Source organism: Taudactylus pleione, unplaced genomic scaffold (assembly GCF_031769625.1).
Source record: "Taudactylus pleione unplaced genomic scaffold, aTauple2 ptg000256l, whole genome shotgun sequence".
Lineage (NCBI taxonomy): Eukaryota > Metazoa > Chordata > Amphibia > Anura > Myobatrachidae > Taudactylus > Taudactylus pleione.
This window is the reverse complement of record NW_028284658.1, coordinates 9,661,182-9,684,057: the sequence shown is the minus strand read 5'-3', so window position 1 is coordinate 9,684,057 and position 22,876 is coordinate 9,661,182. Positions and strand designations below refer to the sequence as shown.

The 22,876-nt window shown below is 40.8% G+C and overlaps 1 protein-coding gene across 1 annotated transcript in view; it reads left to right on the top strand.

Moving 5' to 3' along the window:
• The window catches only part of ITCH (itchy E3 ubiquitin protein ligase), an 82,361-nt gene that overhangs the window by 37,533 nt on the left and 21,952 nt on the right, over positions 1-22,876 (top strand). Inside the window, exons 4-9 of the mRNA XM_088480642.1 lie at positions 1,701-1,825; positions 4,210-4,338; positions 12,562-12,607; positions 18,275-18,426; positions 21,065-21,254; positions 21,668-21,763. Coding sequence (XP_088336768.1) covers positions 1,701-1,825; positions 4,210-4,338; positions 12,562-12,607; positions 18,275-18,426; positions 21,065-21,254; positions 21,668-21,763 — 738 coding nt within the window. The remainder of the gene's footprint in view (positions 1-1,700; positions 1,826-4,209; positions 4,339-12,561; positions 12,608-18,274; positions 18,427-21,064; positions 21,255-21,667; positions 21,764-22,876) is intronic.

Below are 22,876 nucleotides of genomic sequence, written 5' to 3'. Positions count from 1 at the left end.
GTCAGGGGTAATGCTTTGGCTGGGGGACCCGGTGAAAGGGTTTCCCTGACTGTGGCATTACACCCCCCCCCCCCCCCCCCCCAGCGCTTATTCATATATTTGCAAATGTATGTAACGAATACCTCCTGAATCTCTATTATCATGTAGGATTTAAGTATTTTTTGTTGATATTGCTGCTGTGATATGGAGGGAATCTTTTTTTTTTTTTTTTTTTTTTCTTCCTGTGGTTCAGTGTAAACCCTGGCCTTTACAAGCACCTGTGCAATGTCATTAAGCTGATATGAGCCACCACCATACGTTATGTTTGCAATAGTTCTACTACCTCAAGTGATGACTGTTACTAGATGGAAAAGTGAAAGGTATACACTCCCTAGTGTATTCACTTTTACATTGATGGTAGACAAAATAAATTAATATGCTTATTGCAATCCGATATATTTTATTTATTTATTAAGAGTTTCTTATATAGCGCAGCATATTCCGTTGCGCTTTACAATTGTAAGCATTAATAGAACAAAACTGGGTAACCACAGACAGATATATAGGTAGGATGTGCACCTTAACATATGGGGTTGTCTCCTGCGATCCTGCAAGGCCTCCCCTCACTGGTTATCGAATCTAAGTAACAAGATGTGCCTAGTATCCTGTATCCTCTGTGTCTCACAATTAATTTGATTACATTTACTCAATATATTAAAGCTTTGTGGTACAAAGAGTGCAAATAATGCCATCATACGATGTTTCTTTGTAGTTTTATTAACACAATCCACACAGTGCAAATGACTAATGCTTGGCATACACGGCCAGATAAAATGTCTGACAGACCGACAGACATTTTATCTGGCAGCCTGCCAGCCGCAGATGTCGCCGGCATACACTGTGAGATTTCTCTCACAGTGTATCAGCCCGACATCCGCGCTCCGCCCCCGGGGGAGGAGACATTTCCCTCTTCCTTCCGTATGAAGGAACACAGGAAATGTCTGTCTGTTGGCCGCGGCTGGGCATACACTGCCCGATATTGCCGACAGTTTACCGGGAAATATCGCATCGGACGGGCATGCTGGACAATCCGGCATGCCCGACCGAGCAATATTTAACCCTCGGTCGCCCCCCTACATGCTACAATTATCGGGGTGATCCACCGATATCAGGTGGATCGCCCCGATAATTGTAGCGTGTATGGCCAGCATTAGTAGTATACAAAAACAAAATTAACAAACATAATAAAAAATACACACTGTAAACAAATTGGGTAGAAAGAAGCTTCTTACATGCAGTATTGACCACCAAGTTGGAATAAGTGTTGGCATCACGCTATTGTCCTCAACGCATTTCGTCTCTTATACCTCACGAATTAGGCTGGACTTCATCATTTGTTTACTGTGTATCGTTTTGCTCTGTCACCATCCTGCAGATGATTTTTTTGGCTTAATTTTCATATTTCATTGGTATAACACTTTTTTTTACCTATGAAAATTGTTTGACAAAGTGAACATTATGCCCTCTGTATCCCCATGTCATTCACCATTCTTATGTCTGTTGTAACAAGCCTTAGTGTCTGTATATGGCTGGGTAACAGATATGGGTGGGCATACATTTAAAAAAACTAAATAAATTAACTCTGTTGCAACAATATGTACATACAATTATGTACAATGCTTTCAAATGTTTGGTGATAGGTATATGTTCTATTTCTGCAGCATTGTTACCCCGTTCAGTGTGTTAAATTTCCGAATATGGAGTCATCAGACCTTAAAATCCGATGCTCTACTTGGAAGTGCGTCGCTAAACCTGCAGGAAACCCTACTCTCTAATAATATGAAGTGTGAGTATGCACACAACCAGGATTTAAGATATTTGCCTTTTATATGTGATATATGGGAGAAACAACATTACATTTCTTTAGGCTATATTTCTGTGTCCAACATCAGCACTTTTACTACTGCTGTCTTGAAAAGAGTCACAGATAGTTAAATATTATCCATAGACAGCAGCAACCAGTGTATAATCTGCAAAGAACATATGCTGCAAAGCTGTCATGAAAATGGGCTATATTTGAACTTTATAATGAAAAACACATAGTGTCTGCATTTTAATTTGAAGTGCTGTTACCAAGTAGATTCTAAATGAATAATCCTAGAAAAATATGTTGGTCTGATAACTTGTGGTTCCTCTTCACCCAGATCTGCATACCTGCCATGATTATTTAATACTGACCAGGAATAATAGAGAACAATTTCTTTCTCTATTAGAACGTCTACACTTCATCTCTCTTTTTCCCTTACTCATCTATTAAGGAAATAATGAGGCATGTTCTAATAGTCATATCTATGTAAAAAAAAGCTTACTTTTTTTAAAGATTTATGCAATTTTTCAGAATTGTTCATTTAAGTTCTAACATTTTTGCAAATAGAACCCCTGTTCTTCCCACCCTAAGCTTATTGGTAATACTGTTCAAGTTACAAACATTTGTAGCATTCAGTAAGCGATGTTAGTAATGGCATACATACAAATTGTCTACAGTCACCATGTCGACGTGAGAAAGCCGTTGCTGGGATACTTAAAGCATTTTAACCGTGCGGGCATTATTACTTTAAACAGGCTGTTTTAGAAGCATGTTTAAAGTTATGATGCCCGCACGGTTAAAATACTTTTAGTAGCATAACAAGAATGGGGTCTATTTACTAAGCTTTGGATGGAGAGTGAATAGAGATAAAGTACCAGCCAATCAGCTCCTAACTATCATGTCACAGACTGTGTTGACAAATGACAGGAGCTGGTTGGTTGATTCTTTGTCCGTTCAATTTATCTCTATGCTGAGGGGTATATTTACTAAGGTGCGGGTTTTTAGAAGTGGTTTTGTTGTCCATAGCAACCAATCAGATTCTAGCTATTACCTTCTAGAAGGTGCTAGATAAATGTTAAGTAGAATCTGATTGGTTGCTATGGGCAACAAAACCACTTCTAAAAACCTGCACCTTAGTAAATATACCCCTAAGGCTTAGTAAATAGACCCCTATTTCGGTAACCCTGTACTGGCTTTCTCATGTCTACATAGGCACAGTCGACGTAGTGACTGTAGACTTGTTAACTACATCCCTTTTAATATTACCGCTCCATTATATAATTGCCTCCTCCACTGCCACATCCTCTTGCAGAGGATTCAGGACGGCTTCCGCTTCCACTATGGTGTTACAGTGACAAACTGTCAGTGCAAATTGTATAATTAAAAATCATAGCAAATAGGTGGGGAGATTCTAGTAGCAAAAATGATGGTTTGATAAAGTAGATTATTTTTATTAAAGTTTCTGAAAGGAGGAATTCGCTTTTAATGTGTCTTCAAATTTGAAAAGTCAGGAATTGTTCTAGTGATCATTGGTCACTTTGACAGATGCATTTCTAAGTGAATGTTGTAAAGGGTTTGGCTCTTTGTAATGGGACCCTAACACTAACGACACTTTCAAGAGATTAGTTGAATGTATTTTGTCAGAATTCATTACAACATATCAACCAGAAATTCACAAGAAATGCTTTGTATTAGTTTATAAGTTTAAGAAATGTGAATTTTAACCTAAATGTCTAATAATGGTAAAGATCAGTGCATACATGGTGTATGGGCTAACTCTGCCATTCTGTCTTATCTCCACTAATGATGATTCTACATTTCTAAAAATGTGCTTTTATTGAGGAGGAGGAAATACTTTCATTTGCAAGACTCTGGTTACAAAATATCATTGGATTAATGAGTCTATGATCAGTCCCTGCTTGTGCGTTCAGGTGATAACAACATAAAATCCCAGGAGTTGGCACCATGGTTTCCCACATAACAGTGTCGTATTATCCACAGATATAACCTCTAGAGTTGCTTTGTTTGTAGACTTGGAAATTGGGTCATGTTTCATAGTTATGTAACCTAGGCCTCAATGGGTTTTCGTAGAACTAGAGCACATTTACATCTTCATGCCAATCCCCCAATAGTTAACATTAGTAATAGATGTATTATATAATCATCTACTGTGTCAGTCTAGCAGCTGCTCAGGAGGAATTTTAATTTAAAAAAACGTAGCATTCTAAAAGCATAATTTATGTCCATGAAATACATTATGAAGTGGTAGCACAAGACTTTAAATAGACTTAGTGGTATGTTTGCTCCTGTTTATAGAATAGTTCTGTTTTGTAAAGTTTTCAATGCATTATTCTTAATTTTAGTGGAAGAAGTGGTTGTGAACTTACAATTGCAAAGTGAGAGGGAGACGGTGGGTGACCTATCTGTGTGTCTAAATGGATTGCAGGTTGATCCAGAACTCTTGACAAATGGAGATGAAAGTTGTGTGCCAGGTAAGATACAATTTAACTTCCTTCCGTTTGGTTGGACATATACGGCACGCATTATGTATGACCGTATGTTTTTTTTTTATTGTAGTATTCTAGGACCAGCAGCTCTGTCTCTAGATCTGACCAGTCATGTTCTGATCACTTACTACTGCTGATAATTTCTGTACTCAAGAAACTAATTAATATGCCAATACATAATGCAAGGCACTAAAGGGTCTATGTACTAAGACTTGGAGAGAGATGAAGTGTATGGAGATAAAGTACCAACCTATCAGCTCCTGTCACTTAACTGTAATTTTTTAAACACAGCCTGTAAAGTGAGTTAAGAGCTGATTGGTTGGTGCTTTAACTCCATCCACTTATCTCTCTCCAAGGCTTAGTACATAGTCCCCTAAACATTAATAGCTCTTTAGTAATGCTGTGTACACGGATAGATATATTTGCTGTTCCATTGAACGGCCGATATATCTATAGTGAATCGCTCGGTTTGTACACCCGATAAGTCTGTGAACGACGTCGTTTAGACATATTGGATTGGGCCTACAAGCACAGCCAATGCTGATTTATATGAAAGATAAGTCGGTCATCTGCTGGTGTGACCCGATCACCTGTACACTTGCTGCAGGGACACATTGGTGATTTGACATTTCACGTAAGCGGGCAATATAATTATTGGTAAGTGTGTATGCACTTACCAATCGTTAGGTCTGCGTGTCGGCCATCGACCTAATGTGTTCCCAGCTTAAGGTTGGTGTCATACATGCATTTTGGAAGCAGTTACATTTCATTATGAAGCAATAAGACACAGTGCATGCGGAAAGTATTCACAGTGCTACACTTTTTCCACATTTTGTTATGTTACAGCCTTATTCCAAAATGAAATAAATAAATTTTTGTCCTCAAAATTCTACACACAATACCCCATAATGACAGCGTGTAAAAAGTTTTTTAGATTTTTGCAAATTTAATTCTAAAAAAAAAAAAAAACAACTAAGAAATCACATGTACATAAGTATTCACAGCCTTTGCTCAATACTTTGCTGATGCACCTTTGGCAGCAATTACAGCCTCAAGTATTTTTATTTCATTTTTTTCAAAAAACATTAGATTTTTATTGTTTCAAAATTATATGGGAGAACTTAAGGTACAGAAATAAAAAGGGGAATAAAAAATAAAGAGGACAGAAAATAAAAAGTACATTATTTGTATAGAACATGTCAAATATAACATAAAAACATACGTATAGTGCCTCAAGTATTTTTGAATATGATGCCACAAGCTTGGCATCACCCTCTTTGCAGCGCCTCTCAAGCTCCATCAGGTTGGATGGTAAGCGTCGGTGCACAGCCATTTTCAGATCTCTCCAGAGATGTTCAATTGGATTCAAGTCTGGGCTCTGGTTGGGCCACTCAAGAACATTCACAGAGTTGTCCTGAAGCCACTACTTTAGTATCTTGGCTGTGTGCTTAGGGTCGTTGTCCTGCTGAAAGATGAACAGTCACCCCAGTCTGAGGTGGAGAACGCTCTGGAGCAGGTTTTCATCCAGGATGTCTCTGTACATTGCTGCATTCATCTTTCCCTCTATCCTGACTAGTCTCCCAGTTCCTGCCGCTGAAAAACATCTCCACAGCATGATGCTGCCACCACCATGCTTCACTGTGGATGGTATTGACTTGTTGATGAGCGGTGCGTGGTTTCCTCCAAACATAACGCCTGGCGTTCATGCCAAAGAGTTCAATCAAGTATTTCTCATGGTCTGAGATCCTTCAGGTGCATTTTGGCAAACTCCATGTGGGCTGCCATGTGCTTTTTTTTTTTTTTACTAAGGAGTGGCTTCCGTCTGGCCACTCTACCATACAGGCCTGATCGGTGGATTGCTGCAGAGATGGTTGTCCTTCCGGAAGGTTCTCCTCTTTCCACAGAGAAATGCTGTAGCTCTGACAGAGTGACTAATCGAGTTCTTGGTCACCTCCCTGACTAGGGCCCTTCCCCTACGATTGCTCAGTTTAGATGGCTGGCCAACTCTAGGAAGAGTCCTGGTGGTTCCAAACTTCAATTTACGGATGATGGAGGCCACTGTGCTCATTGGGACCTTCAAAGCAACAGATATTTTTCTGTATCCTTCCCCAGATTTGTGCCACGAGACAATCCTGTCTCGGAGGTCTACAGACAATTCCTTGGACTTCATTCTTGGTTTGTGCTCTGACATGCACTGTCAAGTGTGGGACCTTATATAGACAGGTGTATGCCTTTCAAAATTATGTCCAAATAACTGAATTTATCACAGGTAGATGCCAATTAAGTTGTAGGAACATCTCAAGTATGATCAGTGGAAACAGGATGCACCTGAGCTTCATTGCAAAGGCTGTGAATACTTATGTACATGTGATTTCTTAGTGTGTTTTATTAAATTTGCAAAAATCTAAAAAAATCTTTTTACACATTGCCATTATGGGGTATTGTGTGTAGAATTTTGAGGACAAAAATTAATTTATTCCATCTTGGAATAAGGCTGTAACATAACAAAATGTGGAAAAAGTGAAGCGCTGTGAATACTTTCCGGATGTACTATATCTGCTATTAGAACATATTACTGAAGTATATGTGATCTACTCTTGTGTTTGTTTTAAGAATTAAAGTACTTATACTGATTGTCCAGTGTGGATCACAGCAAATCTGAAGTATCTTGCTGTATTTAAAGTGTCTGAGCCTCATGAATACTACAAGATAAAAAAATCTTGTAGATAAAGATGAAAAAAGCCAGCTGCTGAAATATAGGGCCATAGAAATAAATGCCTGTCACACAAGCTACAAAAGGCTATCAAAGTATTAATGCAGCACTTTCCTAGAACATAAAAACACACTCCAGAAGTGATTAAAGAAAACAATCTTGTCAGCAGTAGAAATGTGCTGCTTCTAAAACACATGTGTGAGACCAGCTTAAAGTGACTGACTGTTTACACACAATAACACTACATATTTCCTTATGTGGGTGTCCATCTTCAGTTCTTGTTGTTAGATAAAATCTGTATTTCTGTAAGTATTCAAACAATGATGCATCCACCCCCTTCCTATTCACGACATTGGGTGAGGCAGGATATAGTTTTCCAGAAGTGTCAAATCACTTTAATGATGTGTGCTGTAAATTAAAAGTCCTGCTACAGGTGGTATTCTCATTAAAATGCTTGTACTTCTACAATGTTGGGGTAAAGAGGTGTGATAGGACCCAGAATTGTTTACCTTGGTTTCACAGTTTTGCAGAGTTTTACATGCTAAATACAATGAGTGTAGTTTCATGTGTTTGTTTGTTTTTTTTTGTTTTTTTCTTCCTCCTCCGTAGGGGACACAGGCTTTACACTGGGTATAGGCTCATGACTATTAGTCTGGGCACTAAATGGTTAATTTTTCTTTCCCAGCAGCCCAGACTCTATACACCAGAAACAGGCAGTAAGTTTTAGTTTGGTGCCTGCAGGAGCGGGCTGCTTCTAAGCTTCTTCTTGTTTTCTTTTATTTCCTTTTTTATTCCTTTTACCAAGTGTGTTGGGTGTCCTACAGGACGCCAGCACTGTTGCTCCACTGACCCCCAGCGCCGGTGGCCGGAGTTCCACCAAGGTAGCTAGGCAATGGGGCACTAGAGCGTAGGTGGCCATTTGCCCTGGTGTCCATGTCGGAAGGGGAAGCAGGCTCTCCACATTAACTCCTCCCCCACCCCTTTGCACTTACCTCTTGCATACTCCTCTCTTCCCCTCCCTCATAGAGATGGGGAGTGGCCATATTACATAGTGCCTGCTTCAGCTTGACTCTGGAGAATTACAGCTTCTGGTATACTTCACTCTCAGCAGTCAGGTTTTCCAAATAGCTCCTTCCTTGGGTTGGTTTGTTGAGCACTTACTGCCTATTTTTACTTGCATTGAATGTTCCTGTGTGTATGTAGTTAGAGTACTTGTTTGACAAGGTGGCTTTTGAGACATTCGTCTTGAGAGCTAAGGGGTTTTCAAGATCAGTCGTTTGTACCATGTTCAATGCCCGGAAACCCTCTTCTGCCATGATTTATCACCAGGTTTGGAGGACTAAATTCGTCTGGTGTTCAGCTAGAGATTTTAACCCCAGATCGTTCCGACTGTCACGAGTGCTGTCTTTCCTGCAGGCAGGCCTGGATTTTGGGCCTCTGCCTTTCCATTAAAGGTGCAAGTTTCAGCTCTTTCTGTACTTTTCCAGAGACCGATTGCACTGTTGCCTGATGTACAGACTTTCTTATAGGGTGTCCTCCACGTGCAGCCTCCCGTGGCTCCGTGAAATTTGTCTTTTGGTTCTTAGGGCTCTTCACTCATTTCCTTTTGAGCCCTTCAACACCTTTGATTACATGGAAAACTGTCTTCCTTCTTGCAATTGCTTCGGCCTGGTGGGTATCTGATTTGAGCGTATTGTTCTGTCGCTCCCCATTTCTGATTTTTCACTCTGACTGGGCTGTTTTTCGGACACTTTTGTACTACCTTCCTAAGGTAGTATCCAGGTTTTAAATCAACCAGGAGATCATGGTCCCTTCTTTCAAGTTCCTTATTCTTCGCTGGAGGAGGCCTCCTTGGATGTAGTGCTTTTTCTCCGGATTTATGTGGACTAGAGCTCTCCGTAAAATGTATGCTCTCTTTGTCCTGTAGGACTTTAACAAAGAGGGCTGGCCTGCTACTAAGCAGACTTTGGCCAGATGGCTCCATTGGACTATCCACCACACTTACACTGGGGTGGACCTTCCTGCCACGGCCTTAGTGACTGCTCATTTCACCCAGTCTGTGGGAACTTCTTGGGCAGCTCGACGTGGCGTCTCTCCGAAGCAGCTTTGTATAGCTGCCATATTGTCCCCTGCCCATATGTTTCTCACATTTTATTCCTTTGACACCTTCGCCTCCCCTAATGCAGCCTTTGGGCGAAGAGTTCTCAGCGCAACTCAGGAGTGCCCCCACCCTTAGGGGATTCACTTTGGGACGTCCCAGGGTAAAGCCTGTGTCCCCCCTATGGAGGAAGAAGAAAAAGAGATTTATGTGCTTAACCTGTTAAATCCTTTTCTTCAATTCTATAGGGGGACGAAGGGCGACCACCCTGACACACCTGGCTTGAGGGGCTTTGCTCTGCTTCCGGTTCCCCTGTCCGCATTTTCTTCTCGCTCCTTGCCTTGGGCTTGCTAACGTGACAGGCTGGCCGTGGCTGGGGGTGGGGTATTGGGGAGAAGGGAGCCTTGGCTGCTGGGAAAGAAAAATTAATAATTTGGCGCCCAGACTTCTACTCACCAGCCTTTCCCAGCATAACGCCTGTGTCCCCTATGGAATCGAAGAACGGAGATTTATGTGCTTACCTGTTACTTTTTTTTTTTTTAACCACTTAATATGTTTAATATTTTTTTACAAAAACTGCTCAGAAATTGTCTGGTTTGTTTGTTTGAATTAGGTCAAGAACATCTATTTAAACTTATCCAACACGATTTTATTTATAAAAAAAAAATAAAATGTATACACTTAAAATTAATATAAGTATTTGTAAAAATTGGGCACCAATATATAAGAACATCTATGATCGGGCTATTGCGACCATCGCCGATATTCATTTGGGATGGCCATTGGTGGGCTGCCCATGATGGATCCATCAGTGATTACAAAACCATCTGTGGTGAATCATCAGTGTTTTGCAACCCTCGATGGCCACCACTGCCGGGGAAAATGGCATGCCGCAGACCAATCAGCATTGTCAGCGGGGCTTAGTGGGCCGCTGTTTTCAGTCTGCCATCAATAGCAAAGAACCATTGGATCTCTGCCGTTGATGGCTAAACAATCCACCATCAATAGCTAAACATTGATGGTTCTTAAGTGTTAATGGGCCCTCCCTACTATGCATTTTCCCGGCGGCTGCTTCTCTCTGCATCCACTGTCTATACACCGTGGGGACAGAGCTGACTTCTCCAGCGGCTGCTGATCTCTGCAGCTGCCAATTATACACACTGGGGCAGTGCTGGATTTACCGGCAGCTGCAGGGAGGATTGTGCCACTGGGTTGCCCGATCCCTGCTATCCACAGTGATCGGGACACACTAGGGGCAGGAGCCATGGGCTCAGAGGGGCCGGGAAGTCCCTCAGAGACTGGCGGCTACTGGAAAATTATCTTCCAGCAGACGCTCACAGGGTGTTCCTGACTTGTCGCATCCGATGTGACAATGTCAGGAAAACCACAGCATGGTGTGGTCTCATCTGATGTCCCAAGCCCGTGCAATACAGACTTTTGCCAGTATAAGAACATTAAACACTTATTGCCTGGTGTAATGATCCAGTGGGTGCGCATCTAATATACTGAGGAGACTCCTCCTCGGAACGAGCAAAAAGACACACTAGAGGAAGCTATGGCTCTCCTAACCCTAGACCAGAACTCAAGACAGCCTTGAACAAGTCCAGGTAAGGTGGCCTCAGGAATCAGGCACTTTGGACAGTTTGAATTAAACCTCCCATTCCAAATTTACAAAAGGCTCCAGACAACTCTAGCACACACACAATAAAATTCATGTAGCCCAGTAGAACCCACAAAGTAGTATCTATATCGAGTCCTATGGTTCCTTACATTTTAGTAACCTAGTTCCTGATGTTGAATAATGGGCAGCCTGAACCCAGTTCATTTATATTAAGGCCTGCAGCGAGAAGTGCCCAGTACCAGATTGATCAACTAGAAGCACCTGTAAATCCTGACTCTCAACGTCCCTCTCCCACACCATCAGATGGGTCAAATAGGATGCATGATACAAACAAGTGTGGCAGTGCAAGCTCCCCAATTCTTTGTTCTAGTAAGTGTAGTAAATGTAACACAAGGACACTGATGATAGGAGACACAGCTATCAGTTAGGCAAAATAACAGTAGCCGGAGAAATTCTGGGGACAGCCAGAAGATGTACTAAAACTTGGGCTGGACAGTCCATTTTAACTATATTTATCCTTTCAACCAATGAAAAGGGTAGTTTATGCCAGATTTGTTTTGAAATATACCAATTTTGGATGAATGTTCAACCCAACATAGACCTATGTATTATTGGTGATTCAGTCTCCAAGGTATTTACAGCTGAAGGACCATAAAAAGGTCAGAACAAAAGTGAGAACAGCTGGGCAAGTGTCCATCAAAGGGGGGAATATGGGTTTTATTCAAATTAATGTAATGACCTGAGTAGGGACCAAATCTTTCCAGGGTCATCCCGAGAAAGGGCCACTCTACAGAGTCAAATGCTTTTTCAGCTTCTGAGGAGACCATCAACACGGTAGCTTCATCCTCATAGGATACACGGAGATGAGTACATAGCCTTCTAAGATTAACAGATGTTGATTTGCTGGGCATAAAGCCTGCTTTTTCTGGCGGGATAATAGTCGGAATTACTTGATCCAGTTATGTGGCAAAGACATGTTAGGTTCTTAACATCCATGAGAAGCCAATATTTAGGATGACCCAGAGCCAAGGGGGTTCTTGCCAGGTTTGGGCAACACAGTAATGAGTGCCTCAGACATAGATTGAGGAAGTGTGAACATCTCCCGCAGACCATAATAGGTCTCTAATAATTTAGGTGCATAAAGCACACTATAAAGCTCTATTGGTACACCATGTGATCCTGGGAAGGGAGCATCTAAAGAGGGTTTAGTATCCAAGGATAGGAAAGGCAACTACACAGTAGGGGTTGTTACCTGGTGCCAAAGAGTAAAGCACCATTTGATCACATTAATGCACCACCAATATAATGAGATAAAACACACACCTTGTGTAACAAATAAAAACAAATATAAATATATAAGTGCACTCGAGAGAGGGCAAACATGCATTCTACTACTTTAATTTCTTTACATATTATTATCCAGTCTGCTCATTGTCATTTTGTTTATATGTGAGTTTGAACTTATCTGTATCAGTTTACATTATTTCCCCTTTGTACACTGTATAGAACCCTGGGGTGTATTATGATAAAATATGATGATAATAAAATGTACAGATTGTAAACCAATATTCTACCATAGAGAGCAATGCCCTACTGCTTGTGGCTAATATTTTATTGTATTTATCTGGTCCAAACAAGCAATAATGCAGGTCCCAAATACATACTTCTATATATGGAGAAATTTGACTCCATGTGCTGAATTTTAAAATGTAACTGTGTTCCATAGTAGTGCATTTATTTTGTACCAGCTTTTTAAACTTGCATATTCTCTTGTAGGTTCCACAGAAAGTTACAGAGCACACATGGAATTAACTCCTGCCAGGTAATTCTTAAGCACAAAGCTACATTTACAAATGGCAAGATTGAGATTGATTTATGCTTACATGATGATAAAGATTACCAGTAGTGTTAGATCCAAGTTACACAGTCTGATGAAGAGCCATGTCAGCCTTTAGAATACAACCTCAAAATGTGAGGTACAAAATTTCATGGAAATCTTAAGACCTAAGAGAAAAATCGAATTCAACAGCATTAAAGAACCTATAAGTCCCATCTTCTCTGTTTTTTTTTTTTTTGTTTTTTTTGTTCTAGCTGTATTTCTGATAGCAATTTTTGGTTAATGGTATATAACTACTACAGTTTGTGGTTGTATGCCATCTGGAGCTACTGACTTTTAATTGTAAGAGTTCAGATTACACAACTATAGTAAATATGTGTGTCTACATGAGGATATATATTTTCTCATGTGGTATAGGTGACCAACTTCAGTTTTCAACAGTAAAATAGTAATTTCATCTTCAGGGTCCTTAGGGTCCACAGGAACTACCTTGGGGATATGTGGCTTGGGGGAAACCAGGCAAGAAACAGTCAATGTCAATCTGCATTTTACTTTCTCTTTTAACATAACCATTTCAATCAGCTTCTACATTTCCTGTCCTTCTCTTTATGATTTCCCTTTCACTAGTATATTTTGATACACTTTTTATTGATTAAGTAATTTTTTATTTTTTGTCTTTGAGCTTTAGCACAATTTGTGCATTTAGCATACTCCTCTCATGAAATTTCCGGAATACTCCAGATTTGGGGGCATCCTCAGGGATCCTAAGAGAATAGACAACCCTTCCAAATACTGCCCACTACTCCTGTAAAGTGGGCAGACATGCGAACGTGATTTACTTTAGTGTCGCCCTGTGAATCTCTTAATCATGGCCCTGTTCCCTAGTGCTTTTAATCTTGATATTACACCACAGGAGATGGGACTCTGATGTGTTTCTTGATGCCCTCCCTTCCTGCTCTAGAACTGTTGCTCAGATTTGCTTTAAAATAATCTGATGCACACTATACTTTTTTGTCTCGCATAAATTATCCTGGACCATGCCAGGGACGGGCAATCAGTTCATCAAACCTTTGACTCTGACTCCACAGGCCAACTACTTCATACTTGGTAAATGTGTAGAGTGAGCACTTCTGCCAACAAGTAATTGATTATTTATTAGTTACTGGAGACTATGACAGTAGTGTAATTAAATGCATTACATGATTTCACTGTCGAGAAAGAAATGTTAGAGGATTGGGATTACAATCTAAAAAGGATGAAGCATCTTGTACAGTTATCAGAGACTGAAATCCTTCAGATGGTGGCAATGTCAAGAACTGCAGACAGAAGGGGTGGTGATTTCAGAACCCTATTGGAAAAATCTGACAACAGATTCCAGTCTCAGAGGATGGGGAGTTCATTTAGAGCACCAAATAGGACACACAGCAAGAAAATATTACACATAAATGCTCTACCATTTTGCGCCTATAGTCACAAGGGGGCACAAGGAGCAGAACCTTAATGTGAAAGATCACACTGAGAGCAACTTAAAATCCATTACAGCCTTGCATGTGTCAGGCAAGGAATATCACCTAGCAGACTTCTCAGTCACCACAAAATGACACCCATATCAATTGGTTTTCCAGCAGCTAGTCAAACAATTCCGAGAACCACGGGTGGACCTCATGGTGTTCAGCCATAAGACAAAACTGGACATGGACTTCAAAGCAGAGACCACAGACTCTCTCACGACTATACCCCAATATTCAATCTGGGTTACACATTGACACTATTTCCAGTAATCGCAAGGCTCCTGAAGAAAAAAAAAGAGAGGGAATGCCTAGATGATAGCAATTCTGCCATGTTAGGCTTGGAGGTCATGGTTTGCAACAGCTAAACTAATGTTGCAAGAAGATCCGTGACCTCTACCTCAGCGAACTGGTCTCTTATTTCTTCATACGTGTCCATAGAAGCTTTCATTGATGGTATGGAGGTGCTACTAAAGAAAAAATAGTTATCACAGGCAGTGATTGATGTTCAGTTACATGCCAGAAAGACTTATTCATCCAAAGGCTATTAAAAGGTTTGGGGAACACTCAAAGTATGATTTAACATACAAAGAATTGAGGCCTATTGTGCCAGAGTTTTGCAGTTTTTGTATTTCCTTCAAGAAGAGGTCTTCAGAAGGGCCTAGCACTAAGCACTCAGAAGGTGCAGGTGTTCTTATTATACTTGTTTCTGAATATGCATTTGAATCCAGGAAGTGCCATTAGAATGCCCTCTAAACTGTGAACACTAGTCAGAAGTGTGGCAGTTAGCAGTCGTAGCCCTGTCAGTGATTGTGGCAACAAAGCACATATTTATGAAAAATGCTTCTGGATTTGCCTTGATTTCCACTGAACCACCACAGTAAAGCTCTACATTCTTGTTTTTAAGAACTGTTATAAAAACAAAAAAAAAAAATTATACATGAACAGGGCATAGTCTCTTTCTGCTATACTACTGGTCACTAGACCTCCAGTTCTCTTCTACAGATAACTGTGGTCTTATGTAATAGGTTGCACGCTGCAGGAACTCCTGCGAGTCTTCCCGTATTTTTAAAGCGGCAATCATTTAAAGGCAAAATCAGCTTGGTTTTGCCTTTAAAATGATTGCCACTTTAGAAGTACGGGAATACTAGCAGGAGTTGCTGCAGCTCGCAACCTATTATATAAGCCCCATGGTCTCCATTTGTAAGAAACTTTTAGGATGGCTTCCTTGTTCAATGGAACTGGTTCCCTTGTATTTATTGATGATGTGACTGCTGACAAAAGCAGCAGAATGAATTCTGAAGTGTTTTGGGCAATATTATATGCTCATATTCAGTCAAATGCTTCAGACTCATTGGACGGCGCTTCACAGTGCAGATGGACAATGACCCGAAGCATACTGCAAAAGCAACCAAAGAGTTTTTTTTAAGTCTAAAAAAGTGGAATGTTATGCAATGGCCAAGTCAATGCCCTGACCTGAATCCGATTGAGCATGCATTTCACTTGATGAAGGCAAAACTGAAGGGAAAATGCCCCAAAAATAAGCAGGAACTGAAGACATTTGCAGCAGAGGCCTGGCAGAGCATCACCAGGGATGAAACCCAGCGTCTGGTGATGTCTATGTGTTCCAGACTTCAGGCTGTAATTGCCTGCAAAGGATTTGCAACAAAGTATTAAAAAGTAAAAGTTAGATTTAGGATTGTTTAGTTTGTCCCATTACTTTTGGCCCCTTAAAAAGTGGGAGGCACATATAGAAACCGTTGTAATTCCTACACCGTTCACCTGATTTGGATGTAAATACCCTCAAATTAAATCTGAAAGTCTGCAGTTAAAGCACATCTTGTTTGTTTCATTTCAAAGCCATTGTGGTGAATAGAGGCCAAAATATGAAAATTCTGTCAATGTCCCAATATTTATGCACCTGACTGTATTTTTTTCCGGTATTTGGTCAAATGGTTGACAGTAACCATGTTGACAGCAGCATTTTGACATGGTTCAACATATTAACACACACCATGTCGGCATCCCCAGAATGCCTACTTGTTCAGATGTCGACATCTGAAATGTCACTATATGAAATGAAATGCCGACATTCTTAGAATGCCGCCGGTAGGGCGAGGGTTAGGGCTAGGCTTCGGGGGGAGGTTAGGGTTAGGCTGTGGGACATGGGGATGTTAGTGTTGGCACTAGGGGGTGAGTTAGGTTTAGGAATACTGCAGGGTTAAAACCAAAACTGCCACATTCCTCCCAGAGGTTTCAGGTGGAAGTGACAGTTAGATTACCGCAGGAGCATTTCGACATTGCGATCATGTCGACATACTAATGTCAACCTGATGCTGATCAACCTAACATACTACACACCTTTTTTTTTCTGTCTTCTTAAAGCATGATAAAACCAGGAATATCTATATCCAGTCATTGTACTATTACAGAATAATAAATGAGGTCTAAACTATTCCATGCCATCATTGAAATCAATATTGTCTATTGTATTGTTTAAACTGTGTTTGTACACAGCATTTAAAACCCTACTGCTTTATCTTAATCTGTTACTAGCCACTATTACAAATATCCTTTTTGTTTTATCATCTTTAGGGGGGCAGAAGGATTTACTGTTTTCTTGGCCACCTCTCTTAACCAGTTTAAATAAACATCTGTTCCCGAAGTACCGGGATGCAAGTAGTCTCTTATAAACAATATCTTCTCCTTCCAAATTCCATTGTTATACAGGTTGAGTCTCCGATATCCAAAATGCTTGGGACCAGGTGTATTTTGGATAACGGAATAGTCCGTATTTTGGAATAATTGCATATCATAATGAAATATCTTAGGAACAATATACACACAGAATGCATTTATGTGTTGTATACACCTTATGCACACAGCCTGCAGGTAATTTTATACAATATTTTCAATAATTTTGTGGCTCAAGCAAAGTTTGTGCACTGAAATGAAATTCATTTATGTTTAATATACACCTTATACACACAGCCTGAAGGTAATTTTATACAATATTTTTAATAATTTGTGCCTTAGACAAAGTTTGTGTACATTGAACCATCAAAAATCAAAGGTTTTATTATCTCAGTCGTGCCAAAATTTATTCCGGATTTCGGAATATTTGGAAATGGGAGACTCAACCTGTACTATCTTTCTCCATTTTATGAACAGAACAAATTTCTGAGAAGGGCATTGAGGTTTGTGCCTGTCCAAGCTCTTTTCCTAGCAGCACTAATTTGTCTATACAGTTCCATTATCACTAGTAAATAAATCATTAGCTATATAAGTGCATCTAATTGTCAACTTTTACTCACCAGTTTAACAATCTTTCCATGCGCCTCATCTCTCTGAACAGGTTTAGCTCCTCACAGCTTTCACTACCTATAGATGGCTCTGCTGGCATCACATGCAGATTCACCTTTATACTCCGGGACCAGAAAATATAAATTATCGAAAGGGACAGCTGTAAAGGGTCATGTATATGATCTACAGTCCTACCTCTTCCAGATCTTTCATTGATACAAATTACTCTTCTCTTTTGTGGTCTCTTGGGCGAGTGGTGGTAATTTAGGAGGTTACAAAGATACAGCAGTTATTACAATTTCTGACTTACCCAATAATTTGTCTCTGCAAATATGAGAACTCAACTGCATACAGATTTGACAATACGTATATCTCCAGAATAGTGAATGACTGATAATTGCAAAACAGCAAGTACACCCCACTACTCCCAAGCTACGCTTACCAAAACAGTGATATTGCAGACTGATAGTCCTGAAAATGGATTTGTTTTAACTTTTTGTTTCTAAAGCCACTGTTTTAAAGTTCTAATATAATATGCTCTGAAAGAGTTGATACATACCTTTTTATATACTACTCAAACCAACCACAGCAATGGTATTAGGGTGTTCAGTACAGATGTTCATACAGATGCTAATCACAATAACAGGTTATACAGCCAAACTCAACTGTTCAGCAGCTACTGCAGATAATATGCACTTAACAGTGAGGGATAGAACACTAAATCTTACTACTACTTTTGTTCTCATTGCACTGCTGTTTCAGGAGTTTCCTAAAATGTCTGTGTTATATTTAAATGTATGAAAATTAATCAAAGACTTTACTTATATACTGTGGTTTTTAGTGTGGATAGCATTGATGGCACAAGTCCCAGTGATAATCGTGCACCCAATGGCACCAGTTCACCATCTCTGTCCAATGGAGGTTTTAAACCCAGCAGGCCTCCCAGACCATCTCGACCACCACCACCTACCCCTCAGAAAGCATCCATCTCAGGTACGAAAGTTAAGTTCACTGCTATGATGGCAGTCACCTATGGGGAAGAGGTTCTGATCAACATTACTATGTGAAAAAAATTAAATGGGAGAGGGAGACCGGGGTATATCTAGGGGTCCAAAGGAGCTGGTGATACCCCCACCCCCCTTGTCATTCCAGACCCCCCCACCATGTCACTTTAGGCCCCCCTCTGTTTGTCGCCAGGCCGAACCCACGCCCCACCCATCCGGTGTCTCGCCAGCCCAAAACCTCCCTGCACGCCCTCTCCTGTGTTTCGCCAGCCCTCCCCCTGTGTTACGCCAAACCCTTACATCCCTCCGGCTCTAGCCCAGTCACTTGCCTTATTGTCTTCTGAATGTTGTTCCTCTTCACGCCAGGCCGTGTCTCCTCTGCTTCTCAGTGGTGCATCACGGCGTGACGTCACTCTCACTCAGTGCCGCAATAACAAATACTTTATTGTACAGGCCATCTGTGCAAGATGGGGGCCTGTGAATCGACCCAGTGAGGACTGCGCAGCACTCCCTCTTGGCCGGTGCCCATGGCGAGTGCCATCTTTGTCAAGAGATTCGCCCCTTTATATATGATGGGGCCATACTAAATTGTGTAACATTAACTCCGTTTATTTACATTTCACAAACCTATATTTAGACTGTGTTAAATGTATTAGTGGTGTATCATAGGGTCGCTGTATTTATCAGTGTCTTGCTGTAGATTTAGGTAAGATTGCAATCCAGCCATCACATGACAGATGGCATTCGATGTAGATAAATGTAGGGTTCTGCCCCTATTGAGTGTAATAAATTTGTTATTTGGTAGATTGCGTAACCTTTCTTAAGGTGGGTACACACTATACAGATATGATGATGGTTGTTCGTACACACTGAACAACCATCATCTGTGCCTGCCCGCAGGTCCCGGCGGGCGGGTACCGCCACCATCCTCGCGGCTGCAGCTGTACACACCTGCCGATGGACAGATATGTCTGCCTGGGAAGAGAGGCAAAGCCATGATGCTTCGTGAGGAAGGGTATACCTACGAAGAAATTGCGAAGAGGTTGGGCTGGGTGGTGGGGCAACGAAGTCAGGTGTAAGGAAACTCTGTATAAGGGTTGCGAGCAGTGGATTGACTAAATCAGCCGCAAGAACTAAGGGAGAGTCCATGCTTACAAAACAAGATGAGCGCAGAATCTGTCGCCTGGCCCTGCAGGACCGTTGAAGGTCTGCAAAAGCCATTAACAACATAATGAAAACATCTGTTGTTTTGTGACCGAACCATGCGAAAAAAACTTTCTGACAATGGCTTGCGAGCTAGTACCCCGAGAAAGAAGCTGTATTTAAACCAGAACCAGAAACAGAGGCAGAAAAGTATAGATTGGGCTCTGACACACAATGAGTGGACAGAAGAAGACTGGGACAAGATTATGTGGAGCGACGAGACCAAAATCAGCATTTTCGGGAGTGATGGCGTGAAATTTGTTCGGCGTTGTTCGAAATTTGTTCGGCGTTGGCCTGGGGAAGATCTTTTGTCTGAGTGCACCGCAGCAACTATGAAGCACCCAGTGAGTGTGGGGTAGCATGGCCAGCCATGGTGTGGGATGTTTGGCTGTCGTTGATGGCAATATCAATGCCAAAAAGTATCAAGAATTGGTGCTGGAGGCAAAACTGTTGCCCACAATCGAGGATTTGTTCAAAATTGACCCACGGAAGTGTATCTATCAGCAGGATGGAGTGCCATGCCACACCGCCAACAGTTCCATGAAGTGGTTCGGTGGTCATCAAATCACTATCTTGCCTTGGCCAGGAAATAGTCCGGATTTAAATCTGATAGAAAATCTTTGGTCAAGGCTTAAAGTGATGGTATCATGAAAAATCCAAGTAACAAGAGAGCTGATCGAAGCCATAATCCAGGCCTGGTACCACGTGATTTCACCTGAAGATCTGGGATGTCTGATTCACTCGATGCCTCGACGAATTGAAGTTGTTCTTAAAAATAGAGGATATCCAATGAAATATAAATTTTGTGTATTGCTGAAATTGCATATTTTTTTTCCCATAATAAAAGCATACCTATAAAACTGTGGTTTTACTGCATTTTTAACTGGAAATTTGACAAATGACAACTTAAAAATAAATAGCAATGATTATACTCGCATATACTTCGATTGGAATATAAATTATAAGTGATTATAATGTAGAAATGACTAAACGCAAAATTTCCTAAGTGTGTCCAGAATTAATTACACTAGTGTAAAGCTGTCCATAGAGCAGCGAAAACTGCGTATGATTTCAGGGATTTGAACACCTTTTTGCCATGAAAGGGATTACTGATTTAGAAGTAGTTCACAAAAGGAGCAGTTATCCTTTTATTTTTATTTTTTTTATTGTTGTGGCATTAAATCTGGCAGTTTACTTTTAGCCATAAACACGTTTTAGATCCGTTTTCATGAACGAATGTAAAGTTACTAAGAAGGATAGGTGTATCTCAATGCAAATTTTTGTTAAAACACTTATTTGAATGACACAAAGTTCACTTGTCCCTTTGTTGCTAGCCTTCACTCATTGCAGATTACGTGTGAACCAAACAAAAAAAAAACCTTATTTATTTCAGTGTTGCTAATCATTATGTTCTTCTTTTTTAGCCCCTGCCAACGGTGTCCTGTTCACCAATCCAGACACTGCAACAATCGTAGCTGGCAGTACACCTGCGCCTGATATAGACGCACCATCCTGTCCTCCGTCCTGCCCCCCTCCTGTATCCAGACAGATAGTTCCTGTTAACATGGATAACCAGAGAATTGCAAATGTCAACCAGGGAGCCCTACCTCCTGGGTATGAATGTGTGTGTGTGTATGCAGGGCGGGGGTGGGGGGATAATACATTGTATTTATTTATTTTTTTTGAGGCTGCAGGATTTGTTCAAGGCTAGCATGATTTCACAGAAAAAGTACAAGAAAAATTGAATGGAGAAGTATCAGTTCGATTTTGCATCTTTTTATTAAGTTATAGGATATCTAATAGGTTGATGCGACACACAGAGGAGTTAGGTCTCATCAGCAGAAATCTGTTGACCTTTCCTTGGGGGAATCATGTTTAGTGGCACATAAATGAAATTGACCTTTGTGGTGCTGAAAATCAAAAGGCTTGAACATTTTGGATCGGGAGACATTCTAGGGTAGAGTTTATAGAGTTGTGTACGTGTTAATTCACAGGAATTACTTTTTATATTTGGTTCCCATCCACAGTTGGGAGCAACGCATAGATCAGCAGGGACGTGTCTATTTTGTGGATCACGTGGCAAAAAGGACGACATGGGATCGACCAGAACCTCTTCCCCCTGGGTGAGTGTTCTCATGGCTTATCACCCTGTTGGTGGTGGTGTTGCATTACCAGCTAGGACCTAGTTTATCTATGTAAGCTCAGTAACATTTTTGTACCCAGAAATCATGCAGCACTATAGCATGTATGCAAATAAATTAGCGGTTTTGTTTTTTATATTCTAAATAATAAAAAATTCTACTTTATGCAATAAGCTTTGAGTTCATAAAGCAAGTGGACCCTGTCCGCACCGGTTTTTTTTTTTTTTTTTTTACTTAGAGCTGAATAATATACTATATTCCGTATTCTATTATGACTCCCAGAATTTCTATCACTGGCGACAACCCCTTTGATCTTGGCTACTGCTAGGGACCAGCACAGTTTTGAGGTTAGGGTTAGGCACCACTAAGGGAAGGTTAGGGAGAATTAGCAAAGTAATGCAATTGGCAAAGGTCTGCTTGGAAGCTGCTCTTGTAGACATCATAAAGAACCAACAGATCCACGGTCCAGAGAGAGCCCTCTGCGTCTGGAGACTTATCCTAGTCTAAAGCTGGAATTGCTCCTAAGTCATTCTGCCTATTATGTAGATTACTAGGTAGATAAAAATAAACAGTAGGATCCAAGTCTGTTATTTCACTTAGTTAGACCCACCTACTGTCACAAAGTTAAAGTTTCATTGAAAATAGTGATGCTGGCATCTTACAGCACCACCAACCTGGTGCTAAATATACTGATTTGTAAGCTATGTTTATTCTCACATATGGATATGAAGTGACGCTGTTATGTGTTAATTGCTCTGAGCACTGCTGCTTTCCAATTAGTGTAGCACCTCAAATGGCTACTAACGTAGAAGGCTGCTGTGCCTTTTGGTCGCAGCCACACAATACCTGTTATTAGAAGCTTATGCTTAATTAAGTCTGTTTCACCGCTTAAATATTAGAGGACATTTATCCATCATTTCAAACTTTGACATTTCTGGAGTGTTTCCTCCTGATAAGGCATCCAGTTTGCTAATATTTCCACTGGGGCCTCTGGTAGTAAGGATAGCCCTTTGTGTGTGACAGTAGAGCTCTAGCCTCACCACTGAATCGGAAATTTGAGCTTAAAAAGACACGCTATAATGAGCGCTAGTCTTC